This window comes from Podarcis erhardii, assembly GCF_964252035.2.
Source record: "Podarcis erhardii genome assembly, chromosome: 15".
Classification (NCBI taxonomy): Eukaryota; Metazoa; Chordata; class Lepidosauria; order Squamata; family Lacertidae; genus Podarcis; species Podarcis erhardii.
In genome coordinates, this window is record NC_138505.1 from 40,727,337 (window position 1) to 40,749,892 (window position 22,556).

The 22,556-nt window shown below is 43.2% G+C and overlaps 1 protein-coding gene across 1 annotated transcript; it reads right to left on the reverse strand.

Annotated features, from left to right (window-relative positions):
• Positions 1–5,710: 5,710 nt before the first annotated feature.
• On the reverse strand, positions 5,711–12,863 carry LOC309329744 (vomeronasal type-2 receptor 26-like; the record flags this gene model as incomplete). Its single annotated transcript, XM_081840753.1, has 7 exons — positions 5,711–6,612; positions 7,203–7,329; positions 8,419–8,646; positions 9,282–10,148; positions 10,968–11,048; positions 11,434–11,725; positions 12,631–12,863. The coding sequence occupies 7 exons, from the start codon at positions 12,861–12,863 to the stop codon at positions 5,711–5,713; spliced, it is 2,730 nt and encodes a 909-aa protein (XP_081696879.1).
• Positions 12,864–22,556: the final 9,693 nt, after the last annotated feature.

A 22,556-nucleotide genomic window follows, 5' to 3' on the forward strand; every position in this document is an offset into this window, starting at 1 on the left:
GCAAGATTTAACGTCGGACAGGGTCTTTGCCGTGGTTCTTTGTGAACATGACAGGCTTGCCGCCCTGGAGGTGAAGGACAGGGGGAGACAAGAACGGAGTTCTGACACCCCCACTGCTACAGCTACTGGAGAAAATGCCGTAGCTTTGAACATTGTCCGATGCTACAATTGTGGACAGACTGGGCATCTTCAGCGGTACTGTAAGAAGCCACGTCAGAACAAGGGAGCCAAGGGAAGCTCCACGAAGTCTGAGGCGTCAGGCAGAGGTCATGCCAAGTCACAGGCGAAGCCTGCAAAGGCTTTGATGTCAAAAGGAACCAAGCCGGATGTGGAGAACGTTTTTATCATAGACACTGGGTGTACATTTCACATGACCCATCGTAGGGATTTGTTTTCGTCATTTAAGAAGCAAAGCTTCGTTGTACAACAAGCCAACGGTCAAGAACTGAAAGCGACCGGAATCGGGACTGTGTATCTTAAAAGTCAGAACTTGACTATAAACAATGTTTATTTGGTTCCAGAGTTGAAGTACAATCTGCTCAGCATTTCACAGATTGCCAAGAAGGGACTAAAACTGTCCTATGATGATCAACACTGCGAGATCTACAAAGATGGAGAGTTGTATCTTTCTGCCAAAGAGAAAGATGGACTATATTTGTTGACTTTTGATCAAAGTGATTACATGGAATGTAATTCATGTGATTCTAACATGATTTCTTTTGCAGGTGTAGCCAAGAAGAACGCCAACCAGGTCACCTCGAGGGTCGACAAGGCATTTCAGCGGGTGTATGCTGATGTGATTGGTCCTTTAGCACCGTCTAGAGGCAATGCAAAGTATTACCTAATATGTGTTGATTCTTTCACAGGTTTTGTATGGATTTATCTTTTGGAGAGACCGAAAGAAGCCTTAGAAAGGTTTAAAGAGTTTTGTGACAAGGTTAAAAATATGCATGATGCTGACATAAATTGTCTTTGCACAGATGAGAAGCCAATTTTTCTTTTACAGGATTTCCAGAGGTTCCTGAAGAAGAAAGGGATAACACACAAAATTGCAGCTTCAGAAGAAGCTTGGAACAGATGTGTCTGTGTTAGGGTGAACAAAGAATTGCAAAAGGGAATGGAAGCGCAATTGCTTAGTTCACATCTGCCACATGAGTACTGGGCTGAGTCGCTAACGTCATATTGTTATACGTGGTTGAGAAAGTTTTCAAAAGAGTTGGGAAGTTCTCCTTTTGAGAAACTGTTCCACAGAAAACCTTCTGTTGCCCATTTCAAGGTTTTTGGGTCTCATGTGAGGACAGAAGCTCCGGGTGGAGTAAAGAATGCCAGAGGCATTTTTGTGGGTTATGAAAAGGGTCTCTACAGAGTAATTTTGTCTGAATCTGGTAAGGTGATTCTCACAAAATTTCTAGAGAGTGCTCCTGAACAGGAGCGAGTGATTGTTCACACATTTCCCACAGATAATGATGATTCTGATGATGATTCTAATGATGATGATGATGTTGATTTTGTTGAGTTCAGTAGTACTGATGACAGCGATAGCTCAGACAGCTCAGTTGTCACAGTCATTGAGAGGAAATCTCACGTAATGACTAGACCCTCAGAAGAGGAGGAGGATGAACCACTGTTTACAATTGGTACTGGTTCTCCAGAGAGTCCAAAGGTTGAACCAGAAAGCAAAGAAGAGCAGCACTTCTTACGTAGGTCTGAGAGAGCAACGAAGGGTGTACCACCCAAGAGGTATTCAAAGGAGTTTGCTAACCTAGCTGTTGCTATTGTAAACGACCAAGGTCAAATTGAAGCTGTGTCTGAGTCAGAGACAAAGGCACAACAGGGAGTTGTTAACCAAGGTAATGCAGATGCACTCATTCCTTGGAAGTCACACAACCAGAGAGGTACATTGGTAAAACGAGTGGCGGGTAGTTCCAAGGGTGGAACTGAAACAACAGGGGAGTGTTATAAGTATAACAACTGTTTGTTTTCTTCTCTGGATGACGCTTTGCTCGCAGCACGCATTGATACTTTAGGGGGAGTATGTTATTCTAAAGCAGCAATGCAGCAGCAAGCAAAGGCTCTAACAGCTCAGACAGCTGCTTGTGGCTGGAAAGCCAAACAGGATGTATGTGACTGCTGCCATGGAAACAAAGGGGCAGTCCATCCTTATTGAGCACAGGATATGAGCTCAGTGTGTGTCATATGACCTGTACAGGATGTACATGGGTGGAGTTTGGAGTTTCTCTCTGTTTGTTGAAGAGAGCTGACATCTTTACTGTATGACTGCTATAGACAGGAATAAAAGCAATGTAAGATACATTTCTGTCTGTGTCTGATTCCCCTCCCTGGGGATATGCAGGGAGGAGGAGAAGGAGGAGAAGCAGTTGGTGTGTTTTTCTCACAGCCTGAGGAAAATCGCCGGAACGGACCTCGTGTGTTTTTTCCTGCCGGGAGTCGCCAGAGGGAGGTCAAAGGAATTCAGCCGGTGCCTGCAGATAGGCACATACCTCTGACCGAGCCTGAATTCTAACAGTGGATACACATGTCTGTACACATCCATCTGGCTTCACAATGTGAAGTTGTCACATTTCCAAGTGGGGCTTCAAAACAATTGAATGACATTTGTTACCCACTGGCCCTCCTCTGCCTACAAATGAGACCCAGATTCTCTGAGTTTATCTTCTCCATGTAGGGCAGATACAGAGTGGCTGGACTGAAGAACATTTCAGCTGTCAGGAGAACCTACAAATCCCTGCGTAATGTGCTTTACAAGTGCTGATGATGTTCTGATAGTTCAGGCTTGCAAAGCTGCGTTCATGAAGCTATGGAAACCCCAACAAGCAGCTCTTGGGGGGCCTCCATATGCAGCACTGTGAGGCCCCAAAGATCAGCTGATAGCAGGAGCTTGCAGAGCACCATGTTTGCTGAGTTTCAGGCCCAAGGACCAACTGATCATTCATGTGGGGAAAATGGGTTCTCTGATGTCTCTGTGATCTCGGATGATGGAAAGGTATGCTGCCCCACCCCCATGTCACCTATGACCCACATATGTCACAACCTACAATTTTTAGCACAAGAAAGTAGAATCAAGAATATTCATGATATGAAGAATACTATAGCATCCCCCCTATGGATATACAGTGGCACCACCAATTACTAATTTAATTTGTTCCGGAGGTCCGTTCTTATCTAGAAACGGAGAAAAAGATCTGGAGCAACTCCAAGAACTCCTTTGGGAGAAACTGTGAGGACACAATTAGGGCAGTGGTGAATTGCTTAACGTAGATTACGGCATATTAAGCAACTGGGCGTATTAGACGACCCCCCAAATTCGCAGCTGCAATTTGGGGGTTCGTCTTATAAGCCCAGTTGCCTAATACACTGGGCAGCTCTGTGCCAGGAGAAAGCAACTTGGTGCAGAGGAGAGCCCGCCGCCTGCTGCTGCTGCTTCCGAAGCAGTGGGGGGCTTTCTCCCAGCGCGGAGCCCGCACCACAGAGAAGATAAATTCAGAGATTCTGGGTCTGAGGTGAAATTTCTAGGCGAATGAGCACCAATGGGAAATACATACCGAACAATTGTTTGGAAGTCCCACTTGGAAATGTGACAAATTCATTTTTTGAAGCAAGTGGGATGTGGCTGTGTATCTTAATGTGAATGATGACTGAAAGGATTAAAAATGTTCATTCATACTGTTTTGCCATGTTATACAGGCTTTTGCAGCAACATTCTGTGATCAGCAGCTTTCCTTGATTACATATAAATAGATATATGTATAATATAGTTTTCAAATACATATATAAAGTATAGACTTGGCAGAAGTTACATGTTTTACACTGACAATCTCTTTCCATGAAGGGATACACCTTTACTATATTAAACTAATTTCCCCACTAAAATTTCAACCATGTGCACCACAGTTATGTTTAGGATTGCTTCATAAAATGTTATCTTACATTATCTTGCTGCTATTCATAAGTATAGCAACTGACAGATCAGATGATTTCTGGATTATTCTACAACCATTCATTACACTGAACCATGGTGCTATAGATCCATGACAGCAGCCATCGTTTTCTCAATGCAATGCAAGGCAGGCCAGCCTCCTCAGACCATCACAGGATGTCTCTGGGCTATTCACAGATGCAGTTTACGAAGCGTGCACTTATAGTCACAGGTACTAGGTGCAGTGGAGAGTAGTAGGGTAATTGGGGCACTACTCTGAAAATTCCCATATTTCCCCAGAAGCTCTTCTCTTAGGAATAGTAGGAAATGAAATAAATAGAAAGGACTGTAAACTTTTCCAATATGCAGTTACAGCGGCGAGAGTATTAATGGCCCAAAGATGGAAACAGGAGGAAGTACCGACCCTGGAAGAATGGAGAACGAAAATGATGGACAATGCAGAACTGGATAAATTAACTGGGAAGATTAGATATCAACGAGACCATAAATTCATCGAGGACTGGGGAAAATTTGTAGAGTATCTGAAAAATATATGTGATGAACAAACAACGTTCGTGGGATTTCAAGAAGCTCTGTGAAAGGTTGAGGAGTATTGTAAAAAAGACAAATAAGATTGGGAAGGTATATAAAAAGGCAGTATTAAATTTAAGAAATGCGTAACTAAAATTTAACTACGGATGATTGGCAGATAAGCTGAAGGAAGTCCATAATATATAATTTGTGATAAACCTTTGGTATGGTACCATATGTATTTTGTATTGAAAACTAATAAAAACTTTTATAAAAAAAAAGAAAAAGAAAATTCTCATATTTCCTCCCCCAAGCTACCTGCAGGACCTCAGAAAATCATGTGGTGGTTCTATTTACTGACTCTGGCTCCACCTCCTGTTGGTCTTTTTGCCTTCTCCTTCCCTAATAGTCCCCATGAGCAGCAGCTGCAACTAACTTGCTGTTTGAAGGGCTACAAGACAAAAAGTTTCAAAACATGCCAAGAGAAAAGGAATTCAGACTCAACATATTCCTCCAAAATCCCTGCATGAGAACATTGCTCTATATTCAAAGCACAAATACACAAGATATTTTGGAAAAAACCTGATAAATGAACTGCGCATTGTTGATGATAAAAGTTTTAATCATCTATTCATTTAATATTTTAACCACTGTTACATTCCCTTGGTTTCATGTCTTATTTTGCATGGTTGTTGTATATAAAGTGCATTGTTAAACTATGGAAGTCACTCCCACAGGGGGCAGGGATGGCCACCAGAATAGATGGCTTTAAAAGAGCCCTAGACGAATTCACAGAGGAGAGGGCTATTGATGTCTCCTAGCCAGGATGGCTCAGCTCTGATGCCACAGTTGGAGGCAGCCATGTTCCTGAATACGAGTTGCTGGAAACCGAAGGAGGGGAAAGTGTTCTTGTGCTTGAATCCTGCTTGCAGCTTTCCCTTTGGGGCACCTGGGTGGCCACTGTGAGAACAGGAGGCTGGACCAGAAGGGCTATGGGCCTGATCCACTAGGCTCTTCCTGTGTTCTTATGTATTATTGTGTTTAGACTTAGATTATTCTGCAGACCACTTTCAGAACAGATTTACTTATGAAAAATGCTGTATAGAAATAGCCAAGGAGGCTATTTCAAAGAATGAAAAGGATGAAAGAGCTGAGAAATAAAAGGAATGACTTTGTTTGGTTTTCTTCCAATAAATGCCAGCAAACAATGCAAAAATTAAAAGCATCAACACAAGTTCATTCCTATTTGCTCCTCAGAATTAAGTGGTCTCTGCTGTTCAAGTCGGGCCTCAGAAGAATGATGTACAATTTGGGGGAAAAGATACAACCCAGCAAACCTGCGCTGGAGGCCAAGATGCAAAAGACCTCCACAGCCACCATCTGTTTTCCTTTGGTGCTCAGATAAGAGGGAACAAAGGACAGCCAAACGCTGCAGAACACCAACATGCTGAAGGTGATGAACTTGGCTTCGTTGAAACTGTCTGGCAACCTCTTGGCCAGGAAAGCCATAGTGAAGCTGACCATGGCCAGGAATCCCAGATAACCCAGGACAGAATAAAACATCGCAACAGAACCTTCGTTGCATTCCACAATGATTTCCTCCATTAGAGAGTTCATGTCCACATCTGGGAATGGAGGAGCCGTACAGAGCCAAGCAGCACAAATGCTGGTTTGAACGGAGCAGCAAGCAAGAAGCACAGAGTTTGTGAGAGATTTCCCCACCCATTTCCTCATCCTGGATCCTGGTTTGGTGGCCATGAAAGCCAGAACCACCGTGGTGGTTTTGGCCAAGACACAAGACACAGCAATGGAGAAGATGATGCCAAAAGCAGCTTGTCGTAAAGAGCAGCTCACTGGGTGAGGCTGGCCAATGAACAGCAAGGAGCAGAGGAAGCAGAGCAAGAGGGAAGTGAGCAGAGTGTAGGTGAGGTCCCGGTTGTTGGCTTTGACAATGGGAGTGTCCCCATTCCTAGAGAAGACGCCAAGTATCAGAGCTGTGACCAGAGAAAAGACCAGAGCTAAGGAAGCTAAAACGAACCCTAAAGGTTCTGCGTAGGAAAGAAAATGTTGGCGTTTGGGGATGCATTGATCTCTGTCCTTGTTTGGAAATTGGTCATCTTGGCATTGGAAACAATAATCCATATCTGAAAAAAATAAAAATGAAATGAGTGATATATGAGTTCCGACAAATAAGATATTAATTAGTTGGAAAAAGTATCAGAGATAAGTGAATATTGAAAACTGTACAATCTCCTGTCATTATGCATAATCCGCAATAGGTTCTACTCTGTCTTTCATCTGCAGTTAACAATCAGAAACATTGTCTTTGGTTGTGCACATAACTACAGTTGGTCACACCCAGAGAGATCTTCATGGTGATGGAGGATTCTTGAGAACAGCCAAGGCTGAGGACAGGCTGGGCTGAGGACAGTTCTCCATAAGGAGACAGTTTTATGCTTTTTTCTGCCACACAACTAAAACTATCCACTCCTAACAATGTAGCATGTGGGAAGCAGGCAGATAACACCAGACATATTCCACACCTATTTCCAGAGATCTCCTTTGTAAAAGTTCTGGATCTAGTTTCTCCAACTATCTCAATAGTATCTTCCAATTTTCTTCCAGATATCAGTGCAGCTGCTCTTCTGTTTAGGAGTATTGAACTACTAATAGAGGGAAACAGTTGAAATAGACATCAGGAAGATTATACAAAATAGCAGGTGATGTCTCCTACCTGTTTGATTTGAAATCATCCCATGTGGACATGAAGCACAATCATAGCAACAAAATGGCAACCCCTCCTTCTTTTTTCTGCTGTAGCCTGGCTGGCAGCGATCATTACACAAGGCAAGGGGCAGCACCTAGCCATAAAAAGAGGAGAAAATGTAGCTCTCTTGTGCCTTGTAAACAACACAGTTTTGACCAAAGAGAAGAGATCAGCTAACTGATTAACATTATTCCAGAAAGGCGTGTTGTATGCATAGATAAACTGTAATGTAAATATTGGGAGTGAATGAGAAGGAATATTGAATTTTTCATTTCATAAAGATGGAGGATAGAGAGAGGACAGATAAGACAACAGAATTTGAAATAGGTAAAGGTAAAGGAACCCCTGACCATTAGGTCCAGTCATGGTCGACTCTGGGGTTGTGGCGCTCATCTCGCTTTATTGGCCAAGGGAGCCGGCGTACAGCTTCTGGGTCATGTGGCCAGCATGACTAAGCCACTTCTGGTGAACCTGAGCAGCACACAGAAAGGCCGTTTACCTCCCTGCCGTAGCAGTACCTATTTATCTACTTGCACTTTGAGTGCTTTCGAACTGCTAGGTTGGCAGGAGCAGGGACCGAGCAATGGGAGCTCACCCCGTCATGGGGATTCGAAGTGCCGACCTTCTGACCGGCAAGTCCTAGGCTCTGTGCTTTAACCCACAGCACCACCTGTGTCCCCAGAATTTGAAATACAGGGAGTTAAAAAAGAAGGTAACATAGGAAGCACCTCAAGACCATCAATCTTCTATCAAAACAAATGGGTAACTTATCCTGTCCTTGTCTTCTGAGCTGTAAATCTCACTTGGTTCAGCATGATTTACTCGTACATAAATGTGCAACACATTGAAATCCTATATATAGGGATGTGGAACCTTTGGTCCACCAGATGGTATTGGACTGTAACTCTCATCAGTCTGAAAACCAGCCTGGCCAGTGATCAGGGAGAATGGGAGATGGTAGTCAACAATATTCCATATGCAATATAGTGGAATATATTACCATTATATACTTTCAAACCAGAACTCTAAAGAAGAAAATATCTACTCACCTCATGTGTGATGGAAAAATAACATGGGTTATACTTAAACAATTTGCTAATTAATGATAAAGAATATCTACATTAACCTTATTATTTGTATTCTTAATAAAAATATCTCATTTTTAAAAATCCAATGGTCTCACCTGATTAAAAGCTCTGTGCCATATGATGGCTTCCTCATCCAAACTGAAGTCTACATTTTGTGAATCTTGTGGAACTATCTTTCCTACTTTCACTCGGGAGAAGGTTTGGTTTGGAAAAGTAACCCAGTTAATAATATCAAATCCACCTGCTAATTCTCCATTCTCATCAAAGGACACTAAGTCACCAGCACTGTTGTTAAAGGAGATACTCCTCAAGAACGAGTGCAGCTAGAGAAAAGAAAACAAAGGCAAAGTTTTAAAAGGAGAGCTTTTATGGATTTTACAAAGGAGAAGTATCCATCAATATATTTCACACAATGGAAAGTAGTTAAAAATTGTGCAGTCTACAACATTTGAAAAACGTAAGTATTTCTAGTAATAACAGCTGGCCTGCCACTTGCGTGAGGATTCAGCTCTGCTGTCAATGTGCAAAGACAAAATGGTGCCATGTCAGGAAGCCCTGGAACTGCCCCTCCTGCAAGGTGGGTGGGTGGGCAGAGAGTAGGGGGCAAAGAAATGGAGAGAAGCTCATGGTGGGTTTTCCCTGATTTCCTTTTTTTCTTCACTTTTCCACACCAATGTAAAGTGACCTGAACTCGCAGGTCCACTATAATCAATGAACATGACTGGAAGCAAGTTAAAAAACAGACCAGGTAATTACATTTGAAAATAGCCCTATATGTTCCTTTTTAGTGCAGAAACAATTGCAGCTTCTAGAAAATAGTGGGTGTTGGTGGAAAGAATGGGTGGGCAGTCATGGGTGGAAACAAACCTTAATTGTTTCAAACAAATTCTTAATTTTTCATAATTCTCATTTCTCTTGCTCAACTTTGCAAAGGTTTAGTCTGAATAGGAAATCTTACCTGCCAAGGTTGCAGTTTTGGAGGATCGAGCCCACCTCTGCCTGCCATCATTCTGCGTTTTGACCTGGATGAGTGCATCTGATGTAAAGAATATGCAATGGCATAAACCGCATTATAGATACTGTAACTTTGGCCAGTCATGGTCATTTCAAAAATATGCCCAGGAAGGCTCTCCAGAATCTCATGGCCAGTGCAGGTCTTTGTGTTTTCCTTGTGCCCATTAGAAGCAGAAAATAAACAGTTGAATGCCTGTTGCCAAAAAGCCTGGAGGAACCCATCTCCATTTGGAGAGTTGGGGTTCAGGGTCTGAAGGAATTCTTTAAATCCCTGGACTTTCTCTGTGTGAATTGCAAAAGACAAGGCACCATCAAAGACTTGTATATCATAATACCTTTGCATTGTTTCTGAAGAGAAAGCCCATTGGGCTGTCAAAATCCACACGGTGCCTGTAGACTTCTCTGCAACATCTTCAGCTACTGAATAGAAATATTGCATCCATTTCACAACTGTAATGGTCTCAGGTTCTGCACACAGAACCAATATGTTGAATTCTGAAGCCACCAGGAAAGAGGACTTGGCCCGAATGACTTCCAAGGAACTGAAATTATCTAGACCCTGAGATAAGGCTGGTAGTTTTTCACTGAAAGCTGCACAGACTCCATGCTGAGAAAGCATTGGCACTAAGGTTTGCATAAAGCTCTCTCCATTTTCATCATCGGATGCCACAATTCCTACCCATGTCCACTGGAAATATAGAAGTAGCATGACAATCCCTGCATATTGATATTTCTCATTGGGCACCGTTCGGTAGAATATCTGGGGATGCAACTCTGGGCTTCTCACTGGAGCAAATACACAGTAAGCAATCTGGAGGAAGAAATCAACCCCACAAGAATTGGAGAGTTAGAGGAAACGGTTATAAATAAAGGCATCAAGTTTTCCTATACTTTGCGGTGATGTACACCACTAAAATAATTCAAGATCTGGACCTATACCCACAGGTTTTGTTAGTTGGGAAGAAAGAAGCACAGCTCAACGGAACGGTGGAGGGATTGTCTGTTCAGAAACTCTTTTGTACTTGGTCATTGTCATATATTTCATGAGGGGGAAACCTATGGCTCTCCAGAACTTCTTGGTTTCCTTGACAATTGAGCAAAAGTGGTTGGGGCCAGTGGACAAAATCAGGACAAGCATTTCCCTTGCTTAGTTCGAACCTTTGTGATGAGACACAGCTAGGGATAGGAGAGGAATTCAGTTCAATTAACATATTAATAATTTTAAAAATCTCCTGATTCAGAATCCCTGCAACAATTTGTGAGCCAAAATGCAGTGGTCCTCTGACATTTGTACTTCTCCGAATTTTGCAATTGGCTTCCCCAACCAAAAGCAAAGATTTATATTCAAATCACACTGGTCGCAAAAGTGCATATATTAGTGAAAATGAAATCCAAAATTATATTACATTAGGAGAAACGGCTGGGAAATCTGTGGTTTAGCCAGAACTGCTTACAAAAATGAGAGAAATGGACACTGATATGCTGATGAATTTTTGTGAAACCTTTTAGAAAAGAAAAAAAAAGGTTATATTCTGAAAAATGAGCAAAAGTAAAAGAAAGCATGGAGAACCCAGACGATAACTATTGTACCAGAGGCAGAAAAGCTTCACAGCCCCCACACTTACTATACCTGTGGAATCTTGTAGATGCCTAAGACAGTAGCCATGTGGGGAGAGATACCAGAAGGAAAAAACAACACATGCTTGTGGAACTGAAAAGGGTAAAAAGGAAAGAAATCCATTTATGGCTCACAATAGCATAATGTGCATCTCTAGCAGTTGTTGGTGGGGAGGAGTACCAGAGTTTCTCTGACCTCTTGCAGCTGGCCTTGGGCAGCTTCCTGGGAGCAGAAGGAAGACTCCTGCTGCTGCATTTGCCCAGTTCCAACCTCCCTGCTGCTTCCCAGTGACACAGGGGAGACAAAGTCAGGCGAGTACCAAAGCCCCTCTCCTCCAACCACCAGATGCTTTTGTATTATTTATATATTTTACTCTTTTTCAGAAGAATGAACCAAAGTAAAAGAAAGCATTGAGAACCCAGAAGATAATTATTGTACCCGAGGCAGAAGAGCTTGACAGCCCCCAGTCTTACTATACCTGTGGAATCTTGTAGATGCCTAAGACAGTAGCCATGTGGAGAGAGATGTCAGAGTCAAGTCCCCCAATAAAAGCTACCTTACTTTTCTTCTTCTCACATTTGAAGTTGGGGACAATCCTTTCTGTGATGGACAGAAGTTTCAGGGTGTTCTGATAAGTCATCCTTGCATTTAAGTAGCTATCAGTGATGTGAAGCCCAAAGGTCATATTTGGTACGATATTAGGATTCTTCTTTATTTCTCTCACAGCAAACACCAGGGAGAGGATATTCTGGTAGCACTTTGGTGTGTCACTAATAAAAGAGTTATACTGTGTGTCAGAGGTATTCTCCTCCTCACCCTCTTAAGCACATTGGTAACTTCCTGGCTCACATACATGTACATAAATTGCCACATCCTTCCCTTAACTCCTTATTTCCTTTCAGCAACCAATGGACACTCATTAGATGAGAAGTTGCCAAGTCAGAAATTCTGACTGGAGCCTCTCAGATAATCAGTGCTTGGTGTAGGTGGGGAGCAGAAATTAGAGCACATCAGGTGGAACAGGGTTTATTCCTCTTTCCCTCCTTCAAATAAAATTGTGGCTGTACAAAAAATACTGTAGCCAATGTTAGTCATACTAAGTGAAGGCCGATTATGATTAATAGTTCAGACTAAGTTAGGTGTATTAATTTCAGTGGGTCTACTCTGTAAACCAGCCAGATAGATACTTCGTTTTGCCAAAACAAGTTTGCACCTGCTTTCTTTATTATCCAGTATGGTTTACATTGTATAGCAGCAGGTATAATCCAAAATCTATGATATTCATATGTCACATTTATCTGTGACTGTCAGAATGATAGTGATTGTGAATCTCAGGATCCAGCTTTGCTGCAAAGGAAAACCGGACGTTAATGGTGTGAAAGGAAACATAGAGGGAGGTGAAGATGAAGTTGGGAGAAAGTGGTGAGAGCCATGGGATCAGGTGATGAGAAAGCAGAACAGGCAGAAGATAGAAACCCCAAGAAGCAGAATCAAGCAACAAAGAAGAAGGTGACAAGATCACAATGTAAAAAGGAGAAAATATATGTTTAACATCCCCCCCTTGATAAAAGTCAAATAGAAACGTGGTATGAGGGTACCATGGTATGATTGGTGTAATTGTAGCATACATGAGCTCACCAAGGGTACACTATGATGGATAGAGATTTTTACTTACAAAAGTTCATCTATGAGCTTTGTATGTGGGTGCTCATGGAAGTCTTTTTCTTCAAATACAAAGCCAAAATAATTAACAATTCCTCCAATGATTAGGTCCCCTCTCTGATAATTCTGGTATGGAAGCTGGAAAGGCTCCATCATGGTGCATCTAGCAGAGTGTTCCTTGCTCTCAGTTGGAGGCAACTGTAGCCACAGGAAGAGAAGAATCTGCAGCAGAAATGTTCCTACCATCTTGGGGCCAACAGGGATGCCGAAAGTCAGATTTCTATCTCATCTACCATAAACTGCATTACAAGAACTCTCATTGAACGACTCTGGATTATTTTGATAAAGGGAAAATGCCAATGGTCTGGTCCATGAAAACCTTCACGTTTAGAATTTTTCATTTGGGTTCTAAATGACTTAGGATTTATTTTATATATACTTTCACACTCTAACATTGATTGTGTTCATGCCTTGATAAAATGTACATGGGATTTTGCAAGATGGACGGTCAAACCCAGCAATTTTCGATCATTACTACGGTATCTCCTTAGAGCATTGAGCTCTGTGACTTACAGTAATATCAAAATAATAATGCATATTTGTTATTGAGTGGTGCCCTTGTAATTGCAAGTGCCCTAGGCATGCAAGCAGTCCAGCTGCAAACTGTTGCCCTGAAGGGAGCTTCCTAGTTTTCCCAACAGTCTTCCTCAATCACACATGCACCATTTCCCCCAACTCTGCATGCGTCACCAATGGAGACATGATTTTCAGGGATGTTTCCTTGTACAATAGTTGAGGGAAGGGAGAAAATAGTTAAAATAATACAGGCTCCAGTTGCAGGTGTAATACAGAATGTTACATTTCCTTTCAGAAATGGTCAAGACCAACACGGCTACCTATCTGTAACTTTCAGAAATGGTTAGTGTATGCAGACATCTGTTTTTCTAAACACTTCAGAAATCCCATATTGCATGGGCTAACAGCTGAAACTGACTAGTTACTGTATATTAACAAATACAGATCAATGCCTATGGAAGTGGGGAATTTCCTTTTGTCATCTTAGAGTTGGAAAGCAATGTGAGGGACTCATGAAGGTGACAATGGAGGCTTAAATGCAGTGGTACAACTTGAAACGTACAATACATGTGGTTGTGGCATGTGGGAAGGGAAAGGGCAGTAAGGTCATGAAATCGACAGAGTGACTGACAGAGACAAACTGAAGTTCCAATATTTCCTATTTGGGGGGGGGGGAGATAATATATAAGATCCTTCTTGAGTTTTCACTGTTACCCTACAGCGTGAGGTTCAATATGAGCGCTCTTGGGGCAGCACAATTGTTGCATGATGAACACTCTTGGATTTGCAGACAATAAAGTGTCCCTGTTGGTGGAAGCAACTAAGGGAAAGGCTATACTTGGAGACTAAAGGCTGGCAGGGTGTTATAAGTTCTCCTGAGGTCTTCACGGTGTTGTTCCTAAGCAAGCAACCTGGGTTCCAATGAACCTTCCCAGTTCAATGAAAAATGGAAAGCTGGTTCAAAGAGGAATTGTGGGTTATGTGTTCCATTTGTATTTGGACCTTGTTGCTACTGGCTTATAAAAACTAGTAGGGAGAAGGCACTCAGCTGGCTCAGGGTCACACCGTGAACTTCATGACTGATTTTAACCCTGATCTCCTAGGTCCACCTAATATCCCTCCACTTAATTCCACTTCCTTTAAAGAAGACCTAAAAGTGAATAAGCTGGAGGAAGGCCATAGGGAGAACTCAGAATACATAGAACACAACACTCAACTGTTCTCTTGAGCTCTTCTCTTGAGCAGGGCATCCCAGATTCAAAGAAGTCAGCCTGCTCTCTGATTGGATCCAGGAATGTCCTGGGATCCGTGTGTCCTCCTTTGGGCAGCCACCGCTGAGAAAAAAGGACACATGTTTGTGGAACTGAAAAGGGTGAAAAGGAAAGAAATCCATTTATGGATGCATAACCCCCTGAATGAAAACAATGTATTTCAGCTACCAGTCAGGACAACTTTTGTGAAGGAATTCTACCCAAATGCAAATCCTCAAGTATGGAGAGAGGAAATCAGCAGTGGGCAAGGAGAAAAAAAGGTGAAAACAATGTGGCAACTGAGCACCACAGTGCCAGCTGAACACATGAGCTCTAGCACTGTAGGCCTTCTGGATGATACTGAAGATGGTGGCAGTAAAGAAATGTGTTTTATTACCTTCACTGCGTGCTCTCAGGTCTACTTTACATAAAGTATTAGCAGTATTTCCTGCTCTTCTTCCCATAAGAGCCTAGGGCATCTAACAATAGCCAAGTATAAAATCTACATAAGACAGTTATTAAAACCAATATAATAGTAAAAATGCAGTTGAGCAGACAGCAGAAGGAGGATCTACTTTTCATGCCAAAAGTTTTGAGAGAACTTCATCTGAAGTCCTGCAGAGCTACTGCTTGTCAGTATAGATAATACTGAGCTGGACGGACCAATAATCTGACCCCCAGAACCAGGCAGCTTTCTGTGTTCCTGATATTTAGTAGTCACAAGCCTCTTGGACTGAACTTGTGTTTATGTCTAGTAACCATCAATAGATCCATAGAAGCTTCGTAGATAGCACTGAGATAGAAAAATCAACGTTCTGACTCTATATAAGACAACTTCCTTAGATTAAGGGAAGCTTTTAATGACTGATGTTTTAATGTATTTTTAATTTTTTGTTGGAAGCCACTCAGAGTGGCTTGGGAAACCCAGCCAGATGGGCACGGTAGAAATATATTATTATTATTATTATGAACAATTGAGATCCACCCTCTATTGTGTGGGCAGGTAATCCCTGGCCTTACCTGGCCTGGTTTCCCTGGCAACACTTCCCCCAGGTGGGATTGCACAACTCGCTGGGGTAGGCGGGGACCTCCAGGTATCCCACCTGAGGGAAGGCAAAGCCTATGCTGATGGGGCCACTCCAGATCCAGGGCTGCACGCGTCCACGCAAAAGGCGCCCCCCGTTTTAAGTGGGGAGCGGTTATTATTATTATTATTATTAATTAATCTTGGTCTCATAGTAGCAAAATGTTGATTTCACAAGAACATTACACATATCTCTAGCAGTTGTTGGTGGGGAGGAGGAGCAGGGTTTCTCTGATCTCTTGCAGCTGGCCTTGGGCAGCTTCCTGGGAGCAGGAGGAAGACTCCTGCTGCTGCATTTGCCCAGTTCCAACCTCTCTGCTGCTTCCCAGTGACACATGGGAGACAAAGTCAGGAGAGTACCAAAGCCCCTCTGCTCCAACCACTACTGCAAAACTCCCCCAGATGCTTTTGTATCAGGTATATATTTTCCTTTCACACTTCGTTTTTCAGAAAAATGAACCAAAGTAAAAGAAAGCTCTGTGAATCCAGAAGATAATTATTGTACCCGAGGCAGAAGAGCTTCACAGCCCCCACATTTACTATACCTGTGGAATCTTCTAGATGCCTAAGACAGTAGCCATGTAGAGAGAGATGTCAGAGTCAAGTCCCCCAATAAAAGCTATCTTATTTTCGTTCTTTTCACATATGAAATTGGGAACAATCCTTTCCGTGATGGAGAGAAGTTTCAGGGTGTTCTGATAAGTTATCCTTGCATTTAAGTAGCTATCAGTGACGTGAAACTCAAAGGTCATATTTGGTACGATATTAGGGCTCTCATTTATTTTTTTGACAGCAAACACCAGGGAGAGAGTATTCTGGTAGTACTTCAGTGTGTCACTAATAACAGAGTTATACTATGTGTCAGAGGTATTCTCTTCCTCGCCCTCTTAAGCACATAGGTAACTTCGTAGCTCACATGCACCTATATAATTTGCCACATCCTTCCCTTAACTCCTTATTTCCTTTCAGCAACCAACGGACACTCATTGGATGAGAAGTTCCCAATTCAGAAATTCTGAATGTTGCCTCTCAGATAGTAAGTGTTTGGTGTAGGTGGGGAGTAGAGACCAGAGCACATCAGATGGAATGGGATCTGATCTTTCACAGTAACTGAGTCTCCATCCTTCCCTCCTTCTAATAAAATTATGGCTGTAGCAAAAATGCTGTAGCCAATGTTAGTTATACTCAGAGAAGGCCCATTAGGATTAATAGATCAGACTAACTTAGGTGTTTTAATTTCAATGAGTCTACTCTGCGTAAAACTCAGTTGCGATACTTGGTATTATTACCCAATATGATTTACATTGCATAGCAGCAGATATAACCCAAAATCTATGATATTCATATGTCACATTCAACTGTGACTGTCAGATTAAATGATAGTAACTGTGAAAGTGAGGATCAAGCTGTGCTGCAAAGGGAAACAGACGTTAATGGTGTGAAAGGAAACATAGAGGGAGGATGAAGATGAAGTTGGGAGAAAGTGGTGAGAGCCATGGGATCAGATGATGAGAAAGCAGAACAGGCAGAAAACAGAAACCTCATGAAGCAGAATAAAGCAACAAAGAAGAAGATACCAAGATCACAATGTAAGGAGAAGAAAATATATGTTTAACATTCCTACTTGAAAAAAGTCACATGGAAACGTGTTCTGAGGGTACCACTGTATGTTTGGTGTAATTGTAGCATTCATGAGCTCACCAAGCATACACTATGAAGGATAGGGTTTTACTTACAAAAGTTCATCTATAAGCTTTGTGTTTGGGTGCTCATGGAAATCATTTTCTTCAAATAAAAAGCCGAAATAGGTAACAATCCCTCCAATGATTAGGTCCCCTCTCTGATAATTCTGGTATGGAAGCTGGAAAGGCTCCGTCATGGTGCATCTAGCAGAGTGTTCCTTGCTCTCAGTTGGAGGCAACTGTAGCCACAGGAAGAGAAGGATCAGCAGCAGAAAGGTTCCTACCATCTTGGGGCCAACAGGGATGCCGAAAGTCAGATTTCTATCTCATCTACCATAAACTGCATTGCAGGAACTTTTATTGAATGACTCTGGATTCTTTTGATAAAGAGAAAATGCCAAAGATTTGGTCCATGAAAACTTGCATGTTCAGAATTTCTCATCTGGGCTCTAAATGACACAGGATTTCTTTTTTAATTTTATACTTCCACACTCTGCTATTGATTGTGTTCATGGCCTGATAAAATGTACATGGGGTTTGGCAAGATGGATGATGAAACCCAGCAATTTGAGATAATTACTAAGTTATCTCCTTAGAGCATTGAGCTCTGTGACTTATAGTAAGATCAAAATAATAATGCATATTTGTTATTGAGTAGTGCGCTTGTCCCTTATAAGGGACGCAGGTGGCACTGGGGTCTAAACCACAGAGCATAGGGTTTGATATGAGTGTTCTTTGAGCAGTTGTTACATGGTCAAACACACTTGGATTTGCAGATCATAAGGTGTCCTTAGATCATTGAGCTCAGCGAGTTATAGTAAGATCAAAATAATGATGCAGATTGCGAGTGCCCCAGGCAAGCAAGCAGTCCAGCTGCAAACTGGTGTCCTGAAGGGAGCTTCCTGGTTTTCCCAACACTCTTCCTCAAACACACCTGCACCATGTCCTGGGATCTGTGTGTCCTCCTTTGGGCAGCCAGTGTTGAGGAGCACAACTTTCTGCTCTTCTCAGTGTCTAAATAAGGTTACCAATGAAAGAAGGCAGTTGTGGTGGCTGCTGGGAGAAGCCGGACTCTTCTCCAATCAGAGCACATGGAGGGAGCTGAAAAACATTGAGGTCAGAATCCTTGGCACAACCCTGGAAATGTGTCCTGCAGAAGGCTAGAACAGATATACACACAACACCTGAGCCAAAATTCCACCTACTCTTGTAATCAATGAATTTGTAGCCATTTTTAATCCAGATAATTGTTTGCTGGATTGTTTAGTTTATCACTTCTTACTTTAGTCACTGCCTACGGAGGGTGGAGCTGTAACTGGACCACAACTATCTGTCTCAGAGACAATGAAGTTTTCCACTGGGGTTGAAGTTAAAAGACCTCCCTGGCATGCAAGCCCAAGCGGGGTGTATGGAGGCCCTGGATTACCCAGATGACGACAAGACCCCCTCCCACACACTTTAGCATCACTGATGTGGTCCAAAGAAAAGCAGAGCATTACTTTTGGCACCAGCTTGGGTGAAGGAGTTGCAGGAAGGAGGCATGCAAGGTGACATAAGACCATTTTAGGGACTCCACTCCAGCTTTGTGTAGGGTTTACTCCTTAGTCTTTTCTTCTCCCAAAGATCTCCCACAAGACATTGCAGATAGTGGCTCAGAGGTTTCCTTCTCCTAGATGGGCGACATTCCCAGTTTAACAAGCCGCATCTGCCACTCACCTCCCTCTACAGCATGAGCAGAAACAGCCTTTTTGATCATTGGAGTCACTATCTCATCCGCTCAATCCACCAGAGCCTGTCTTTGCCTGCAGGGTAAGTCCCTAACTCATCAGTGGTTTGAGACCCATCAGCTACCCTCATTTGGTTTAGCTGGCCAGTCGAAACCATTCCCAGGGTGTGGCTGCTGTCACATACTCACAGCTTCTAGGAGCCACAAGCAAGAGCTGAGTGTAGGGTGAGGAACAATGGTAGAAGAACTATGCCAGAAAGAGCATGATATGTCCCCTCACCAGAGGTACTACCCCTCCCCCAACACCCCATATTTCAGACCAATTCCCTATCATCATCATCACCCTACACATCTGACTGGGTTGACCCAGCCACTCTGGGTTGCTACCAACATATATAAAAACATAATAAAACATCAAACATAAGAAGTTTCAGATATTTTCTAAAGGTTATACAGGGATAGAGACATTAAGTGAATTTTCTTTTAACCACTCAATATACATAAACTTAAAATGCCATTTCCAAAAAAACCTCCGACTGCAACTGACTGAATTTATGCAAGGCACCCTACTCTGAAGAGGCTGGGTTATGGCCTAACATCCTTTCGTTTCAAGACAGGGGGACTTGCATAACAAAGTGGAAAGAAATGAACTGGTATCTGAAATGAACGCTGCAAGATGGAGAATTTGTGATCTTCTTATTAGTGCTGTTATCCCAAGCTGAACACAAGATTCCTATTGTCCCATGTTCTATAGGCTGAGATGAAAACCATTTCACAGAGAAGATAAATTCAGAGAAGCTGGGTTTTATGTAGCCTTTGTAGGTGAATAATGCCAGTGGAAAATAAATGTTGCTCAATTGATTTGAAGCCCCAGCTTGAAATTCATTTTCTGAAAAAAGCTGGATGTGGCTGTGTATCTTCACATGAATGATGTTTAAATTTTTTTTTAATGTTCATAACTGTCAGGGGCTCAGGAGCAGAGGCACAGGGAAGATGGGAAATGGAGAGCGAGGGCGAGGAATCAGAGGGCAGTGTAGGAGGAGACAGTGGTCCGAGGGATTCCATAAGCCTCTCCAGCGAATCGGAAGATTCACAGAAGGGAGCGCCAGTGGCCAGGGGTAGGGGGGTCCCAAGGGGAACGCCCCAGGAGCAAGGGGGGAGCAGGGACTCCCAGAGTAGTAGTTGGAGATCAGGACCAGCTTCCCCACCAGAGCAGAGTGGGGGGGGAAGGGTCCCAGGCATCGGGACCAGTACTTCCCCCACCAGGGAGAGAAGACGAGGCAGAGCTGACCACGCCTTCCTCGGAGAGTCGTACAACGGAGGGGAGGTCAGATCCGGCCAGTGTCACGGAAGAGGGAAGCAGTGATAGAAGCAGTGTAACGGTTAGGAGAAAGGTCACTGGGTTGGCGCGAGAAGCAAGTTCAAATGTACAGGAGCGCGGGACAGCAGAGAGTGAGGATTGGGAACCGGGTCCTAAAGCACGCCGGAGGCAAGGGGAGGAGCTAAGCGACTCAGCGTCGGAAGAGTCCAGGAAGGGCAATGCCCCAGAGGGCAGGAGGACCCAGAGGAGGAGAGAGCAGCGCAGAAGGTGGAGCAGGGCTAGGATCTTAAACTGGTGCGGAAGGGGAAGTGATTCAGATAGGACTTCGCCGATCTAGAGTCTAGACGTAGGGTTGCACGCTCTGGCTTTAAAATGGAAACTATACTTCAATAAAGACTTTTGTACATAATATCAGCCTGGCGTTGGTCCTCTGTGAGCTGGGACCTAGAGGCAGCCCTGACAATAACATTCTACCATGCTATACAGGCTTTTTCATCTACATTCTGTGATCAGCAGCCTTCCTTTATTACATATTAATAGATATATATTTATAATATAATTTTCACACAAATATGTAAAGTATAGCTTCAGCAGAACTTACATGTTTCACACCGATGATGTGTCCCCATAAAGGGATATACCTTTAGCACCCTACGAATGGAAGATCAGTGTATTGACAGGATAACAAATTGACAGAACAACTTTATGGGGTTAAAAATTGGTCTCAGCTTTATTTATTACAGATGTAGATTGGCATTGGTGTACATCTCACATTTCTTGAGGTCGGAAGCTTCTGCCAGGATGAAGTCAATGCTTTTTCTGTTGACCAAGTCATTCTCTTCATCTCTCGCTCAACTTATGGGATAAAGGTATTCCAGCGCATATCCCACTGCCCCATCCAGGTGATGCATGCTCTGCCTTCCAGACCTAGCTGCAGACCCAGCGTCATAGATGCAGCATGAGGATGGGCACAGGGCACACTGCTGTGTCCTAATGACCAGATGTGTCTGCGATTGATAGCTGAGATGGAAACCATTACACAGAGAGTATAAATTCAGAGATTGGGGGTTTTCTGTGGAATTAACAGGTGGATAAACACCAGCGGGAAATAAATATCGAAAAATTATTTTGAAGTCCCACTTGGAAATGTGACAAATTCATATTGCGTGGACAGGCGGAGTCCCCAGGTCCCGAGCGCCCCCCCCCCGTCATGTGGAATAACGACTCAAGACAACGTGCTATGGGATTAAATTGGCCACAACTTTATTAAATTTCAAATGTGGGTAGACCTTGGCTCAGGCATTGGGCGTTCTCCCTCCCCAGTCCCCAGCCGGGGACCTAGGGAGCATCAGGGTTATCCAGTGTTAATGTGGGGGATGGGCTGGCTCTGGAGAACATATGTTCAAGCAGAGATAGCCGCCCCTGTTATGCCGCTGCCGCAGGGGAGAGCAATGACGACCTTTCGCCGTACGGGCAAAGCCTCCCTTCAGAAACCCCTTTAACGGGGAACCCTGGTATTGCCGCTGCAAAGAGGAAGATGGACTAAAGGATTCCGCCCAAGGCCTGATACTGCCAAAGTTGTGACGTTTTGCTACGGGAAAGGCGAAACCTGTCAATGCAGGGAAATTCCTTTCTGGCCCTTTGACAGCGACCTTAACGTAGCAGCGCCCACATGCCTGTGAAGAAAAGTTAACCTGCAAAACCTGTGAAGAAAAGTTAACCTGCAAAATAAGACATTAACTGAGGGTGGGTAGGGTGGGAGAAGCTCTGGAGCCAAGTGAGGATTCCCAGGTAAGATCCTCCCTCTATTGTGTGGGCAGGTAATCCCTCCCCCACCTGGCCTGATCTCCTTGGCAATGCTTCCCCCAGGTGGGATTGGACAACTGACTGGGGTAGGTGGAGACCTCCAGGTATCCCACCTGAAGGAAGGGAAAGCCAAGCCTATGCTGTTGGAGCCGCTCCAGATCCAGGGGCTGCGCGCGTCCACGCAATTGTCGCCCCCTGTTTTATGCGGGGAGCGGTCATTCTGAAGCAAGCTGGATGTGGCTGTGTATCTTCATGTAATGTTCATACTATTCTGCGATGTTATACAGGCTTTTTCAGAAACATACTCTGATAAGCAGCCTTCCTTGATTACATATGAATAGATATACTGTATGTATAATACAGTTTTCATATAAATACATAAAGTATAGACTCAGCAGCGGTTACATGTTTCACACTGATTTCCTCACTAAAATTTCAATCATGTGCATCACAGTTATCTTTAGGGCTGCTTCATAAAATAATGTTATCTTACA